Genomic DNA, 16,663 nt, shown 5'->3' with positions numbered 1-16,663 from the left:
CCGGCCAACACAAATATGGCAATTAACTTCAATTTTCTCCATTTATGTGAACATCAAAAAAGAGGCCGATGGTATCGCTGAGAACAGAAAGCGGAGGCCGGGTCAGCGGATACCACGCCCGTCCTCAGACAGAGCCGCGCTCCCTCTGCATGCCAAAGCTTTCTTTACTCCACTAAACAGCAATTAGAGGTAATTCTTGAATTAAACTGTTTGTATACAAAAGCCTTTGAAAGCACTTTAATGTCCGACAGGGAGTCGTCCGTTCCCCGAAGGATCCTTCCTCTCTGTTCCCCGTCTTCCGCGCTTCCTCTTCCACGTGCGCCCCTTGATGTGATGTGGTGGTCTGCGGTTGGAGGGGGTCACCTCTTATCAGACTCATCTGGGTGGACTGGTGTGACGGGGTGATGGTGTGTGTGTGTGTGTGTGTGTGTGTGTGTGTGCTGCAGTCATGCCTGCGTGTAGTATGGGCGGGCGGGGCCTTGTGTGGGATGTGCGTGTGTGTGTGTGTGTGCGTAGCGTGTGTGAGGGGGTGCCGTGTGTGTGTGTCTGTATTGTGGGTGTAGTGTGTGTGTGTAGTGGGGCTAGGGGGGTGCCTTGTGTGTGTGGTGTTGCTGGGGGTTCGTGTGTGTGTGTGTGTAGTGTGCGTAGTGTGGGTGGGCCGGCCTTTTGCGGGGTATGTGTTTGTGTCTGTGTGTGACGGGGGCTGCTGTGTGTGTTTGTAGTGTGGTTGGGGGGCTGCCATGTGTGGTGTGTGTGTGTGTGTCGGGGGGGGGGGCACAGTGGCCTCCGATGCTGACATGATAAGCGGCAGACCAGGCAAACGCATCACATCAAACAGAGGGGCTGGCGACGGAGCAGGGGGGAGACCTGGAGGGACATCTAATGGTTCCTGTTCCTCTCCCCCCCCTCCCCTCTCTCCTCAGAACACCGCCCCCACTCACTCACCCACTCCCCCACTCCCCCACTCACCCACTCACCCACTCACTCACTCACTCACTCACTCACTCACTCACTCACTCACTCACTCACTCACTCACTCACTCACTCACTCACTCACTCAGTCACCCACTCACTCACCCACTCACTCAAACAATCTCTCTCTCTCTCTCTTTCACACATTCACTCACACATGCTCTCTCTCTTTCACCTACTCACTCATTCACACACTCATTTTCACAAACATGCTCACTCATTTACTCCCTCACTCTCTCACTCTCATACAAACAGGCACACAAACAAATACTGTCGCACACACACACACACACACACAGACACACACACACACACACACGCACACACACACACACACACGCGCACACACACACACACACACACACACACACACACACACACACACACAGATCAGATATGCACTGTCCCCTAACCCGTCGGCCGTGGCTATACCCTCAGCCATCTGAGGTCCGGCTTTAACCAGACCCACCAGACCATCGGAGGAATGAAAATCGAAAAGACGACCGGCAATGGCGGCCAGACCCCCCAAACCCGCCCCCCCGCCGTTCCACCGCCTCTCAGGAGGAGGCGAGGGGGAGAAGTTGTGTATATCTAATAAGAGCGCGTCCATTCCCCAAAAGTAGCAGCATATTTAAAGTAGACTGGGGGAGGTGGAGGATATCGCCGGAGGAGGAGGGACTGATACAGCCTCCATCTCCCTCTGCAGTCCGGCGCTGTCGCCGGCTAAGATTGAAACTTATGTACTGTGAAATTCCTGGGATCAGTGCTCAGTGGTCCTCTCTGTGACGACAGTTAAGAGTCGTAATACCCTCTTATCTGCACTGTAAACGGAATTGAGTGGCTCCTCGCGGTGAAAGACGCCACACTGAAAGTGATCATGCCTAAATGTGTGCCTGAGCGTTTGATAACATCCGTAATTGCGATGGCAAATTAAATCTCCGTCTCTGTGGGCTAGTGTTGGGACCATTGAAGGTACCCGCGTGATCCTAATCTCCCCTTCTTAGCCTCCTCCTCCTGAGAGGAGGCTGAGGGCTTGTCTCTCATTTCAGGCTCCATCAAGCCAGTATCCAATATGCAGCAGCATGTACCTGTAGTTTGTTGTTGTCGGTTTATTTTGAATGCTCGTTTTGTTATTTTGCTTGAAAACCGAAAACAAACTAAATGAACAGTTCACCATTTTGTGGCAAACGATTCAACATACTACTGATTTAACATACTACATACTACGACTGATTTAACATACTACTGATTTCAAATACTATGTACTACAACTGATTTAACATGCTACATATTATGACTGATTTAACATACGACAACTGATTTAACATACTACTGATTTCGAATACTATGTACTACAACATATTTAACATAGTACATACTACAACAGATTTAAAATGCTACAACATATTTAACATACTACACACTACAAGAGATTTAACATACTACACAGTACACACTACAACTGATTTAACATACTACACACTACAACAGATTTACCACACTACAACAACTCCCATAAAGGCCTCAACGATAGCCTGCCATCGTGTGTGCGTAACACTTATGTAAAATGATCCGTAGGAATATTTACTACAAAGCCAGTTGGATTGTCAAAGCGCTTCATAAACAAAGTAAAGTTGAAAACTTGAATGCCGTAATGTGGTTATATTTAAAACCGTAAAGGACGACGTCAGAATGACGACATGGCCGTCCCATTAAAAATAAAAGGTGATCCCTTCCTTTGTGATGGTAATGGTGCAGGTGTGAGGTCGCTACTGTCAGACGCTTTCCCCTCAAGCCCTGTTCAGAGTCTGATTTCACCCGGCCAGCGGTCGCCGGTGTCACGCAGCCATTAGGGCGACTGAGTAATCGTGCTGCGGTGGTTGGCTGCTCAGGTGATATCAAGACTCCCACCACGATGTGGTCCAGAGGGAGGGAGAGGGAGAGGGAGGGAGAAGCTGAGAAACCACCGTGGCCAAGTGGTCAATTCTCACCTGCTACTAAGTGAGAATTAGAGCTGTTTGGCTTGTTCCCTTTCCCACGGTGAGTCAGTCCGCCGCTGGCCCGTAGCCTCCGTCACCGCTCCGTGTGAAGGATACATGCGAACAAAAACAAGTTAGTCACGAGCACACCGAGAGAAACCGTGGTGTAGCCGTGCTAAGATTAACACTGTCCCACCCAAAAACAGGACCCTGTGTCTGGCTGCGCTAGCATTAGCCACCCCAAAATGGAGGCTATGTCGTTCCGTGCTACCGCTAGCCACCCCAACACAGGACAATGTCTTTCTTTAGGCGTTAGCCCCGAAAAGAGGGTCAACCCCCCCACACACTCTAATATATTTGTATTATACAGGAAAGTATTAATGGTAACAAAGTTACAATTCAAAACAGGCCAGACAAATGTTATAACAGCATAAAGCTGCAGGTTTTCATTTCCAGCAGGTGCCTGTGCTGCAGCACATATAGCATACAACAGGAAAAAGGCACATCAAACGTCACATTTACATACAGCCCATAACAGGAACATAGAACACGTCAGACACCAGTAGGACAATCCCATAGATAACAGACTGAACACACGCAGTGGTCGATAGGCGGTCAGTGTTTGCAAGTGTAGTTATGAGGGACACAAGAGGGTTCCTCCATCCCAGCCTGCCCTAGCGCTAACGTCTCCCCCTGTGTGGCGCCCGGCGTCCAGGTGTTGCTCCAGGTGCTTGGGGTGATCGCGGTGGCGGCGGTGGCCATCCCCTGGATCCTCCTCCCCGTCGTGCCTCTGTTCATCATCTTCCTGTTCCTGCGTCGCTACTTCCTGCGGACGTCCAGGGACATCAAGCGCCTCGAGTCCACCAGTGAGTTTTAAATGTTTTTGTTTTTTCTTGTTTTTTTTCCTCTCGGCCCGTTTTATTTCTGGGGCCGTGTCCGTTATGTCGCGCGGGACAAAGCCGCGGCGGCGGGAATGCTAATGGGCTATTGAGCAGAGCTCCGGTCATTAGCATAAAGGCTAAAGGTTGTAGTGGCCCATCGCCTGCCCACACACAGTTTTGCTCAGGATGCCGGAGTTCATGACATCACACACAATGGGGGAAAATGCCAAGTGGGCATGACTAGGCCTTTCCCGGCCCCGCGCGGCTTTCCCTTTCTTGGCCGGGGTCCCGAACGCACAGGTTCTGTCTTCTTTAGGAACAAAAGTTTGATTAAAAGGCACCCAGGGAACATTCAGGGCTTTGTCTTCGGTTTTGTACCCCCAACAAACGCCTGACAAAAGCAGCTCTTAATAATAGTCTGTTCCTCCGTAAGACTTGTGAGGCGTCCTGGCATTTCAGATGTCTGTGTCATGCATCATTTATTAAAGTGCTGTCCGTGTGTTTCTGTGCGACAGCCTTTTCCACCAGGCGCTCCGTGAATGGGAGCGAGAAACTGTAGGAGATGGCCTTTCGGAATGAATTATGTTTTATATCTCTATCTCTATATATTGACATATAAAAAACGGTATAGATATAGATATAGAGATATTGAAATATGTATATAGAAATAACGATATATAGAAAGATATATATATATATATATATATATACATATATATATATATTTTTTTAGATGGGATGAGGGCTTTATGCAAGGATATACACCCAATACATGTACATTTGATATATTTAGTCGAGGACTCCCCAAAGCCTACGGTCAAGGATCGAACACGTACAGAACGCCTTGTTGTGCGCTCACCGTGCGTTGTGCTCAAGGACCGTCCTGACTGACTGACTGACTCCACGTTGTGGTGCTGTCTGTCCTGACTGACTGACTGACTTACTCCACGTTGTGGTGCTGTCTGTCCTGACTGACTGACTCCACGTTGTGGTGCTGTCCGTCCTGACTGACGGACTGACTTACTCCACGTTGTGGTGCTGTCTGTCCTGACTGACGGACTGACTTACTCCACGTTGTGGTGCTGTCTGTCCTGACTGACTGACTCCACATTGTGGTGCGGTCTGTCCTGACTGACTGACTGACTGACTGACTCCAAGTTGTGGTGCTGTCTGTCCTGACTGACTGACTCCACGTTGTGGTGCTGTCTGTCCTGACTGACTGACTGCCTCCACGTTGTGGTGCGGTCTGTCCTGACTGACTGACTGACTGACTGGCTCCACGTTGTGGTGCTGTCTGTCCTGGTCCTGACTGACTCCACGTTGTGGTGCGGTCTGTCCTGACTGACTGACTGACTGACTGGCTCCACGTTGTGGTGCGGTCTGTCCTGACTGACTGACTGACTGACTGGCTCCACGTTGTGGTGTGGTCTGTCCTGACTGACTGACTCCACGTTGTTCTTCCCCCTACAGCTCGGAGCCCGGTTTTCTCCCACCTGTCCTCGTCGCTCCAGGGCCTGGCCACCATCCGGGCCTTCAGGGCCCAGGACCGCTTCCAGGAGATGTTTGACGCGTGTCAAGACCTCCACACAGGTCAGGCCCCCCCCATCCCCGGTCCTGCTCTGTTATAATATCATTATTACATTTTGGGTATTTAGCAGATGCTTTTATCCAAAGCGTACGATGTAATTGTGTACTTGTGACAAGCACAATGTACTTGTGAGCGACTCACAAGTACATTTGTCAGAAGAAAGAGGAACAACAATATCGGTACAGTAAGGATGTTCATAGAACCAAGTGCCAAGCACTCACAATCACTAGGTTAACCCATTCCCCGTAGACAACATCGATAGCTAGGATAAGATGCTACGATGCTAAGCACTATTTTTAGGTTTAAGGATGACCAACACACTAATAAGGGCATAAGGGGGGGGGGTTAAGGTAGAGGCTATGCAGAGTCTAGGAGAACTCTTGAGTCTTCTGCTGGTGTTGTGTTGGCCTCACCCACTCGTCCTCATGACTCCCCTTCTGTCGGCCCTCTGTCGCCCCCAGAGGCCTGGTTCCTGTTCCTGACCACCTCGCGCTGGTTCGCCGTGCGTCTGGACGGGATCTGCTCCACCTTCATCGCCGTCACCGCCTTCGGCTGCCTCTACCTCCGGGACGGTAACGTAGCCTGCAGTACCGCCCCCTCCCCAGCAGGGCTCCCGACGTCTGGCCCTGAACGTGCGCTCCGAAGCCGGGGTCAGGACGGTGTGAGATGGACGGGGTGGTCGGCTCCAACCCTAAATATACCGGGTTCGATCCCCGATGTTGTTAGGTCTCCTCCAGCGCGATCAGCCTTGTGTGTGTGTGTGTGTGTGTGCGTGTGTGTGTGTGTGTGTGTGTGTGTGTGTGTGTGTGTGTGTGTGTGTGTGTGTGTGAAAGAGAGCATTTGTTTGTGTACGTGTGTGTACGAGAGTGAGTGAGTGATTGAGCGTGTGTGTCCGAATGAGTGTGTGAAAGGGAGAGAGAGAGAGAGAGAGAGAGAGAGAGCATGTGTGAGTGAGTGAGGGAATGAGTGCAGTCTAAAACCCCCTCTGTGTGTCTCTGTGGGGAGCGGCGTGGGGCCTGAGGACGCGCTGGTTGTTCCCGGCTGTGATTAGGGCTGCGCTGTGGTTCTCTCCCCCAGACATGGAGTCGGGCGCGGTGGGCCTGGTGCTGTCCTATTCCCTGACCCTCATCGGCATGTTCCAGTGGGGCGTGAGGCAGAGCGCGGAGGTGGAGAACATGGTACGGTCCCTCCCAACATGGTACGGTCCCTCCTCGCTGTACCACCGGTGACGTCGGGGTGCAAGCTGGTCTCTCTTCGCTGTACCACCGGTGACGTCGGGGGGTAATCTGGTCTCTCCTCGCTGTACCAGCGGTGACGTCGGGGTGTAAGCTGGTCTCTCTTCGCTGTACCACCGGTGACGTCGGGGGGTAATCTGGTCTCTCCCCCGCGGTGCTTATGTAACGACGCCCGCGTCTTTCTTCTGCCCGCGTTTGGAAGCAATCCTAATCCAGATAAGGCTTATATGTAAAGAAGGGGAATGTGTGAATGGGGCCGCTGGCCGTGGTGATATGACGTTAACAATGATCCCCTGGTTCAATGGCAGCGCACAATGGGCCGTGTTTACCCAGAGCCGGGGTGTATCATTTCTATTACACACCCTGCTGTCTAGGTTCACAATGAGTGTGTGTCTGTGAATGAGTGAGTGGGTGAATGGGAGAGTGTGTGTTTGAGTGTGTGAATGACTGAGTGAATGAGTGAAAAAAAAAGAGAGAGCATTTGTGTGTGAGTGACTGAGCATGTATGTGTGTGTGAATGAGAGATAGCATTTATGTGTGAGTGGGTTAAAGAGAGAGAGAGAGAGAGAGAGAGCCTGTGTGTTTGAGTGAGTGAGGTTTTTCTAGAGCTCTTTTGAACCAATGTGACATTTTAATATTTTGTTCGCCCTGTTAATAAAGATCCAAAGCAGCCGTATGTGTGAAATATGAATTATAAAACCCTGAAGGTCAGGTGAGACCGGAGAAACCAATGTTGGATGTACATTCAGACAAATTCACCATACAAATGTGACAAAAGGTACCACCTTGATTTATGCCCATCTTCCTCACGTTGTACCTTGTCATCTTGTGTGCATTTGTATTTCTTGCGGTCAGATGACGTCGGTGGAGCGGGTGGTGGAGTACACACAGCTGGAGAGCGAGGGCGCCTGGGAGACCAACACCCAGCCTCCGCCCGATTGGCCGGCCAACGGGTCCATCACGTTCGACCGGGTCAACTTCTCCTACAGCAGCCAGGAGCCGCTGGTGCTGAAGAACCTCAACGCGGTCATCAGCTCACGGGAGAAGGTGCTGGCCCACAGGCCGTATACCTACGCTGTTGTTGTAGTTGTTGTTGTTGTTTGTGACTTTGTTGTTTGTTTGTGTGTGTGTGTGTGTGTGTGTGTGTGTGTGTGTGCGTGTGTGCGCGTTTTTGTGTACGTGTGTGCGTGCACATGTGCTGTGAAGCTTTCCTATTTTTTTTTCCTTCTTTTCATTTCCTTTTACGTGGCATTATTTTTCTTATCAATTATTTAAAGGGATAGCACATTGTGGCAGGCGGAGTCTCCGGGACTATAGCATTTGTGATTCATGGAATACATATCATGTAATTAAGACTGTTCAACTGAATCCAGTTGTTCCCATTTGCATTCTGACTTACCTGATGGGGACAACTGTTTATTCACTACAAAAGAGAGAGAAGGGAGGGTGGAGGGGGAGGGAGAGAGAGATAGGAGAGACTGTAAGGGAGGAGGGAAGGAAGGGAGAAAGTGAGGGAGAGAGGAGTGGCTGTGAGCGGGAAGGGAAGGAAGGGAGGAGGGAGGGAGGGAGAGAGACTGAGAGAGAGGGATGCAGGCAGGGGGAGGGAAGAGAGAGAGTGAAGCGGAGAGAGAGAGAGAGAGAGAGAGAGAGGGAGAGGAGAGGGTGTGAAGGGGGGATGGAAGAGAGAGAGAGAGAGAGAGAGGGGAGGCAGGCAGGCAGGCAGGGCGAGGGAGATGGCAGAGGATGATTGAGGCTGTGTTTAATGCAGGGGGTGTATTTTGCATGGCCACGGTTGGCCAGGGCGGCTGATTTCACAATGGGTGGGTTGATAAGTGGAGAGGCCCCTGCGACAGCCCATGGGAGGATTCTCCCCTGCTCCAGTGCGAGGGCTCTAGGGAGGCTTTGTGCCCGCTGACAGCTCCCTGTGATCCACTCACACCCCGAGAACTCCTATACAAGATAGTCCCATACTATATATATATGTAGACGTATACGTGTGTTTATATAATGTAAAGCCTGGACCTTCCACAGCAGGGAAGGATGATACAGAAGCCCCTCATCCGCGTGTGAACTGTAATAACGGATAAAGCGTAGATAGGGAAACACGGGGCTAGATGGAAATTTAGATGCTCTTTTGTAGTCTTTTGTCTGAACGCTGTATTTCAGAATCAACCTTTCTCGTTGTGCGCGGGGGTTTCTTTCTTCCCCCGCGGTCTCAGGTGAGGGTGATCCATGTCTCCCCTTGTTGATACGGCGGATTCGTACCGTACGATAACATCCGGTTCCGTCATGCAAACCTTAGATCCATATATGGTATTCCTCACAATGTGGTCGTTCTTCCCGTGTGCTCGTTAACGGCTGGTAGGATAGAGAGGGAGGAGTGAAAGGATTTATTCCCAGGTACATTAAACCAAGGAACGTATTCTGTTGAACAAGGAAATAGAAAGACTTCCTTTCTGTGTGTGTGTGTGTGTGTGTGTGTGTGTGTGTGTGTGTGTGTGTGTGTGTGTGTGTGTGTGTGTGTGTGTGTGTGTGTGTGTGTGTGTGTGTGTGTGAATGACTGTGAGTGAGTGAGTGAAATTAAGAGAGAGAGAGTGTTTTAGTGAGTTAATTTTTTTGTACATTAAACCAATGAACATATTCTGCTTGGGGAGAATGTAGTAAGTTATTTACTTTTTCAGAGATAAGGAACCTTGCTGTAGATTTGAACTCGTTTTTGTACTAAGGTTCCAGGCTGTGTGTCCCAGCTGGGCTGGTCCAAAGAAACGTCTGCCAGCAGACCTTCGGCCTCGAGAAGCTCGTCATGAGAAGGAGAATCTGTGAAACCATCAGCCACATAACCGGTCTGAGAGCCTACTCTCTCAATACAGTTAATAATGATATAAAAAAGTAATGCACTGATTCAGTCGCTGAAGGGAATCATTCATCTATATATTTTTTTATTATAAATAAATAATAATATTCAATTAATTGTGTGTGACACGTAACGATCACACATAAAACATTACATTCCCCCACGATTAAAAGTAGATTCAACCGTGTGGCGATGAATAATTTCACACTGTGAGTGAAGCCACTTTGTAGGGTAAGGTGATCTGTTGATCTCTATTACTGCGCGTTAAAAGCCTACATCGACCAGATGCTGTAATTACACATTAGGCTTAATATGGGCTCCCTCGTCGCTCTGTAGCACGACGTTTCATTAGTAGGCGTGGCTGTTCTTGTCATTGTAACGGCACATGTTTGCAATGAGCTGTAGCTATTAAAGGGGTGATATCATGCTTTTTCGACGTCCCTTTGCTTTAGACTGTTATTTGACGTATGTATACATGTTTTACGTCTGCTAAGCTAGAAAAATCGAATTCGGAGCCAGGGGGAAATTTCGCACCAACCGAGAACGGCCCTCCATAAGTACGTGAAATAGCTTGTTTGCCCTCAAACTTTACTTCTCTAACAGTGTGACGTCAGACTGTGCAGGGAGCGTGAATTTGCCGACGCACGCGCAAAGCGCTCGACCAATCTCAATAGAGTAGGTGTGTTGGCCGATCACACCAGACTGGGCCACTCGCTAGGGGGGCCTTAAAGCGACATGGTACAAGACAGAAAGTCTTTGATAGAAGCTGGAATTGGTTTTGCAGAAATGAACAGTGTGGGAATAATAAGGGATATTTCTAACATACAGGCATGTAACAAAAATAAAAAAAGGCATTATATGGGATCTTTACCAACCACGACGGATCACTAAACCCCGACGTCTCCTCGTCTCCGTCCACAGGTCGGCATCGTGGGACGGACCGGCGCCGGGAAGAGTTCGCTCATCTCGGCCCTGTTCCGATTGGCCGAGCCCGAGGGCCGCGTGACCATCGATGGGTTCCTGACCTCCGAGCTGGGCCTGCACACCCTGCGGCAGAAGATGTCCATTATCCCACAGGTATCCTCTTCTGGGTCCACGTCACATAATCCTGAGGCCCTAGGGCCCCCGGGGAACCGGTACAAACTTTATATACTGGGAAGGTCCGAGGGGACCTTAATCGCAACCGTAAATACGACCATCACCGCCGTATCCGACCCAGGATCAGGCTGTTGATAACTGCAGCATGATGTGAATTGAGATGCACGTTGATACCGCGCAAGTGCCAAGCACTAACCATCGCCAGGTTAACCCATTCCCCGTATACAACAGAGATAGCTAGGATAAGACGCTACACTACAATTTTTAAATGCAAGGACGTACAACATACACTAAGTGTTTTAGAGGGGTGGTGGGGGGGATAAGGGGGGAGGCTATGCAGAGTCCAGGTGAACTGTTACCTGGTGTACCTGTTACCTGTGGTAAACTGTTACCTGTTACCTGGTGTACCTGTTCCCTGTTACCTGTGGTAAACTGTTACCTGGTGTACCTGTTACCTGGTGTACCTGTTACCTGTTGTACCTGTTACCTGGTGTACCTGTTACCCGGTGTACCTGTCACCCGGTGTACCTGTTACCCGGTGTACCTGTTACCTGTTGTACCTGTTACCTGGTGTACCTGTTACCCGGTGTACCTGTTACCTGTTGTACCTGTTACCTGCTGTACCTGTTACCTGGTGTACCTGTTACCCGGTGTACCTGTTACTTGGTGTACCTGAGTCAGGCGGCGTCTTCACAACGGTAACACAAACCTTCACGCCTCTCCTTCTGTCCCTCCCTTTCTCCTCCCCCTCCTCCTCCCTTTCTCCTCCTCCTCCTCCTCCTCCTCCTCCTGCTCCTTCTCTCCTGTCTCTCTGAGCTCTAGAACGGATGAGGAGGATCACGCTCGTCACTGTGGGGCTTTCGGAGAGTGAGACAAACGGACGCCTTGAGACAGTTTAACTTTATTTCCGCTTGTTGTAACTGATACGGCATTAACAAAATGCCAGCCCATGGCTGAGCAGAGGGGGGGGGGGGGGGGGGGGGGGGGGGGCGACTCCCACGGCCCGCGCAGCCAAGAGAGCACCCCCCCCCTCCCTGACAGAGGATTAGCCCTCAACCCCCCAAACATGGGAAAGCTGCTTATACGAAGACCCCCTCATCCCCTCCCCCCAGAGTCCCTCACCGCGCCTCCGCTCGCCCCGGTCTCGTAAGGTGTCGCCAGAAACGCCCGGAAACACGGCGCGTTAAGGCTTTCATACGCGGCTTTGATTGGCTTTCTGGCAAGCGCCAGCGACGGCGGATGAAGTCGGCGGCGATGCCCCGCCTCCGCGCGCCCAAATCGGGTTGGAGATGGATGCGATGCGCGTTTGATGTGACTTTTCCGTGTTTACCCTCCTCGCTGTTCCTCTCCGAGGGGCAGAGGAGAGTCGCCGTGAAGTGGCAGGTTAAGACGTTAGCGTTCGCTAAAGCACTTCAGCTGCTGTGGCGCGGCCGCGCATGGTGCTGGGGTGATAGTGTGGAGCGTGGTTTGGCTTGTCTCAGTGTGTGTGCGTGTCTGTGTTCCCAGTTCTAGAAAATTCTTTCAGGCGGAGAGAGGGTTGTAGTTTGGACTGGCTTTGGGAAGCCTTATCCAACTGTTTTGCTCTCTTTCTCTCCAGCTGTGATTGCTACTGCGCTGTGTGACGCAGCGCTGCTATAGTGATATATTCAGGGCGCCTTTCAGAGGGAGAGGGTTTTTGACATGAGATGCTTGTCTTGTCCTGTGGTGTGCGGACCTTATCTTCACACTCTGATATGTTTTCTATACAGTCTCCAGTGGGGAGGTTTTTCCATCTTTTTCTTGCCTTTCTTACGCCCTAAGATTTGATTAAGATAAACTTGTATTAGCATGTGACATTAAAATAAGGGATCCGTTTCAATGTATATTGAAACTTCAGGGATGACTCGGTATTAGAAGAAAAAGTATTCCGTGGCAAAAAGAGTGCTTAGAATTGTTGAAGCACATAATCGCTGAATGGAAAGCTGGGCTTGAAAGTCGTTTTTCCCAGCTGAACATTGAATCCTCAATTAAAATGTGTCACAAAACTAGTTTGAATTGGGACTTGAGCTGATTTAACGTCTGGCCATCGACCTACTCTGACACTCTGTGAAACTCACAGAAGGTAAAGAGGTGGAACGCTTCCGGAAGGCAAAGGAAACGGGAATGTTTCTCCTGTGTCTTCATCTGTTGGGGTTCCAGTCGCAGTTTACCATCTTTTCTCAAATCCATCGCTCACCTGAAACGTTACCTTTCCTGTTTTACTATTTTACTATCTACTATCTGGTGATGAGATGATCGACCTACTCTGACACTCTGTGAAACTCACAGAAGGTAAAGAGGTGGAACGCTTCCGGAAGGCAAAGGAAACGGGAATGTTTCTCCTGTGTCTTCATCTGTTGGGGTTCCAGTCGCAGTTTACCATCTTTTCTCAAATCCATCGCTCACCTGAAATGTTACCTTTCCTGTTTTACTATTTTACTATCTACTATCTGGTGATGAGATGACTTGATCCAAAATGCTGTTTTAAAGAAAGAGAGCAGAAAAGACCAGAGGAGAGCAAGATTTTGAAACTAAACAACCAAAATGACCCGTCCCCTGTAGCAGTTTGTACAGTCCTGATCTGTCCATCATACATCCAGGTGGACAATCCCACTTGTGATGTCACTAGAGGGGTGATTCTGAAATAGATGGCAATGGCCACTATTTTACCACCACAAGTGGTAAAAATAACAGTGACCATTGCGATTGAAATCCATCTATTTCAAAAGCAAAAATATATACATTAACATTAACTGTGTAGAACCATCATTTATAAATACATGAGGGTAGTGAGGGTCGATTTTGATAATGGTGTCCCTTTAATGTGCAGGTTGGGTAAGCTCCGCCATCAACCCCCCCCACTCCTGTGAAGGTTTACACAGTGTGACTTCGCATGGTGCTGTGTGCGCTGCTGCGGGCGTTAGCCTGATCACCGGTGTTGATCTGCTGCATAAGAGCGATGATCAGGACGGCTGAGTCACCCCGTGGGGCTGTTCACGTCCCTCTAAACACCGGGTGCACCGGGCCTCTCTCCGTCACTGTGTACTTTAGGGCTGCTCTCCGGTCTAATTGAGGTGCAGGCGTCAGTGCTGTGCTGCTATCTTGATACGTGGCTCTTATTAATGAGTCGGGTAAGCAGGGTTCATCCCGTCACCTGGATTAGGCTGTGATCCGACGGGGATCTCTGCCACGGCCGGGCACGGGGAAGGTTTGCTCTTTGGCGAACGTGTCGGAGGTTTTGCTCGCAGCCACACTGTACCTCGACGCTCTCGTATTCAAGCGCTGTTTTGAACGTGTTCGGTGTGTCCATTCAGGGGCCTCACCTTTGTGAGGTTGTGCAGGTGGATTCCCTGCGCTGTTGACTCATTGTTAGAACAATATGGACACTAGAGCCGTGACACCCTTATCTAGGGTTTTATTGTTCTGTTAGAGCTCCAATGGCTTTTTATGACTAAGGACTCCTGCTGCCAAGGGTCTAGTGTGCAAAGTTGTTTGAGAAATAGGTTTGAATAAATATCGGCCCCGATCCGTGATAAAACATATTTCTGTCGCCGTTTGTCTGAGGGTTCCGACAAACGTAGGAGAATGGACTGGTAGACTGGTGGCTGGTGACTGCTCCTACTGAACGCAGATAAAGAGCCTCCTTCCGATTGATGGCAGTGCGGCGGAACCTTGATACACGTGTGTTCCCGCCATCAATACGCAGCCAGGGAATCATGGCCGCCTCAGAACCGAGTGGATCCATTCAGAGGAGCCCAGAGCTGATTGGATGACCTCTACACTGGTGTGTTTCAATGGGGAGTGGGGCTGACTTTTTGGCAGACGTTTGAAAAACGCTTTCATGTGCTTTGTGGAAGGAGAGCGAATGCCGTGCCTTTGTGTGCACACAGTCACGTTTTTGTGTTCCATATTCATATTTAAAATTCACATCACCTCCGGGGGCTCCTTTCTTCTCTCCTCCTCCTTCAACAAACACTAAAGCACAAGAACGTCTCTTCCCATTCTGTTCTCAAGAAAGAAGATCAACTTATTGTAGCACAGTGTGCTTTAGCCGCTGAATGGCGGCTTCTGAGTGTAGCGAGTCCTTTGTGCGCGTCCTTCCCTCACACATTGCCGCGCCGCGCTCCATAAAGCCTGTCTTAACCCTTTCACACATCCTCTCCCCGTCATTATCTTCCCGGCCACGGCCTTCTCTTTCTATATCCGTCTCTCCCCAGGACCCGGTTCTCTTCACCGGGACCGTGAGGACCAATCTGGACCCTTTCAGCCGCCACACAGACAAGGACCTGTGGAATGCCCTCCAAGAGGTACTCCAGCCCGGCTCTGAATGATTCCCCTAGCCGGCCCGGGGGGGATCCCTCTGTCACGCAGCACAATGCCCGCCTTTCAGCCTGCGTGCTCGCCACAAGTCATGGGGGGGAAATCCCATTAGTTGCCGTGGGGCCCCGGCTCGATGTGTGGCGTATAGCTGGGAGCCGTTGAGAAAGTTGCTGGTGGGTGCGAGGTGGGTTTCGTTGGGGGGGGGGGGGGGGGGGGGGGGGGGGTGGGGGGCGGTCGAGGGCCAACTTGTAGCGAGGGAGTCCCCTCTCTGTCCCCACAGAGAGAGGGGGTCCCGGTGCCCGGGCCTCAATGGGGTTGGTGGCCTGGATTAGAGCGGGGGGGCCGGCCAGGAGGAAGTGAGTGGCCCGGGTCATCAGCGGGCCTGGCCCCGGCATTGTGCCGCGCGGTTAATGGTTGTGTTTGGATGGCTCTTTAAAGACCTCCCTGTGGGGCGCCTTTATCCAGAGGTAATGAAGGGCTGATGGGGGGACTCTGCTCTGTCTCACCCCTTGCTCTCTCTCTCTCTTTCTCTCTATCTCGTTCTCTCGTTCTCTCGTTCGCTCACTATCTCTATATCTCTGTCTCTGTTTATTTCATTTCTCTCTCTCTCTCTCTCTCTCTCTCTCTCTCTCTCTCTCGCGCTCTCTCTCCCTCTCTCTCTCTCCCTCTCTCTCGTCCCCTCTCTCTCGTTCCCTCTCTTATTCCCTCTCTCTCTCCGCCCCCCCCCCCCCCCTCCCTCTCTCAGGTGCAGATGAAGGGCGTGGTGGAGGACCTGCCCTGTAAGCTGGAGACGATGCTGGCCGAGTCGGGCTCCAACTTCAGCGTGGGTCAGAAGCAGCTGGTGTGTCTCGCCCGCGCCGTCCTGCGGAAGAACCGCATCCTGGTGATCGACGAGGCCACGGCCAACGTGGACCCCAGGTCTGACACCGACCCCGCCTTCGGGCTGAGCCTATGAGGTCATCTTTGAGATGTGCGTTCACATTCGGGGCGTTCAGCAGACGCTTTCATCCAAAGCAACCTCAATGCTCAGGCTCTCAGGAGTAAACCCGTGCTAAATGCACTTTATAGAATGCACAAACACTTTTTTGTTTGTTGCGATAGCGCAAGATCTTTTTATCTTTTACTGGTTTGAATAATTGTATGTGTCATTGTCTTTTATGTACTGTATGTACTGTGTGTGTATTGCCTTATTTTAACCTGTGTGGCACTAAGACAAATTCCAATCAACTGTGTTGACATGGCAATAAAGTACCTATCTATCTATGTAACCTCACCACGGTTCATACACACATTCACACACCGACGGCGGAGTCGACCACGCAGGGCGACAGCCAGCTGGTCAGGAGCAGTCAGGGGGGGGGGGGGGGGGGGGCGTCTCGCTCAGGGACGCCTCGACACTCGGCTAGGAGGAGATCAAACTAGCAACCTTCCGGTAACAAGTCCAGCCGCTCTTCCTCCTGAGCTAAGCCGAAAATATGTAATGGTGATGTAATGGGTGCAGTAAAGGAAGGTGATTAAAGAAGGCGGACTTTCGTTGTCTTTTAAATTCTCTCGCTAGTGCTGTCACTCAGTGGGTTCTCAGAGTTTAGGCAAACACAACTACCAGAACATATGATACATGACTACTCTGCTGTAGTGGTCGACACACCACGGCCCATTCATACATACCGTTGAACTGTCCTCTGTTGCTCTTCTTCCCAGATCACCTTTGTGTCGCC

General features: G+C 50.7%; 1 protein-coding gene across 1 annotated transcript in view; it reads left to right on the top strand.

Moving 5' to 3' along the window:
• LOC307073426 (ATP-binding cassette subfamily C member 4-like) overlaps window positions 1-16,663 on the top strand; it is a 51,289-nt gene that overhangs the window by 30,385 nt on the left and 4,241 nt on the right. Inside the window, exons 20-27 of the mRNA XM_079733245.1 lie at window positions 3,667-3,817; window positions 5,303-5,422; window positions 5,882-5,992; window positions 6,498-6,598; window positions 7,511-7,702; window positions 10,431-10,586; window positions 14,843-14,932; window positions 15,691-15,863. Of these exons, the coding sequence (XP_079589371.1) occupies window positions 3,667-3,817; window positions 5,303-5,422; window positions 5,882-5,992; window positions 6,498-6,598; window positions 7,511-7,702; window positions 10,431-10,586; window positions 14,843-14,932; window positions 15,691-15,863 (1,094 nt within the window). The remainder of the gene's footprint in view (window positions 1-3,666; window positions 3,818-5,302; window positions 5,423-5,881; window positions 5,993-6,497; window positions 6,599-7,510; window positions 7,703-10,430; window positions 10,587-14,842; window positions 14,933-15,690; window positions 15,864-16,663) is intronic.

Source organism: Pollachius pollachius, assembly GCF_949987615.1.
Source record: "Pollachius pollachius genome assembly, chromosome: 3".
Classification (NCBI taxonomy): domain Eukaryota; kingdom Metazoa; phylum Chordata; class Actinopteri; order Gadiformes; family Gadidae; genus Pollachius; species Pollachius pollachius.
Note: the sequence above shows the minus strand (reverse complement) of the source record. Positions and strands in the feature narration are given on the sequence as shown.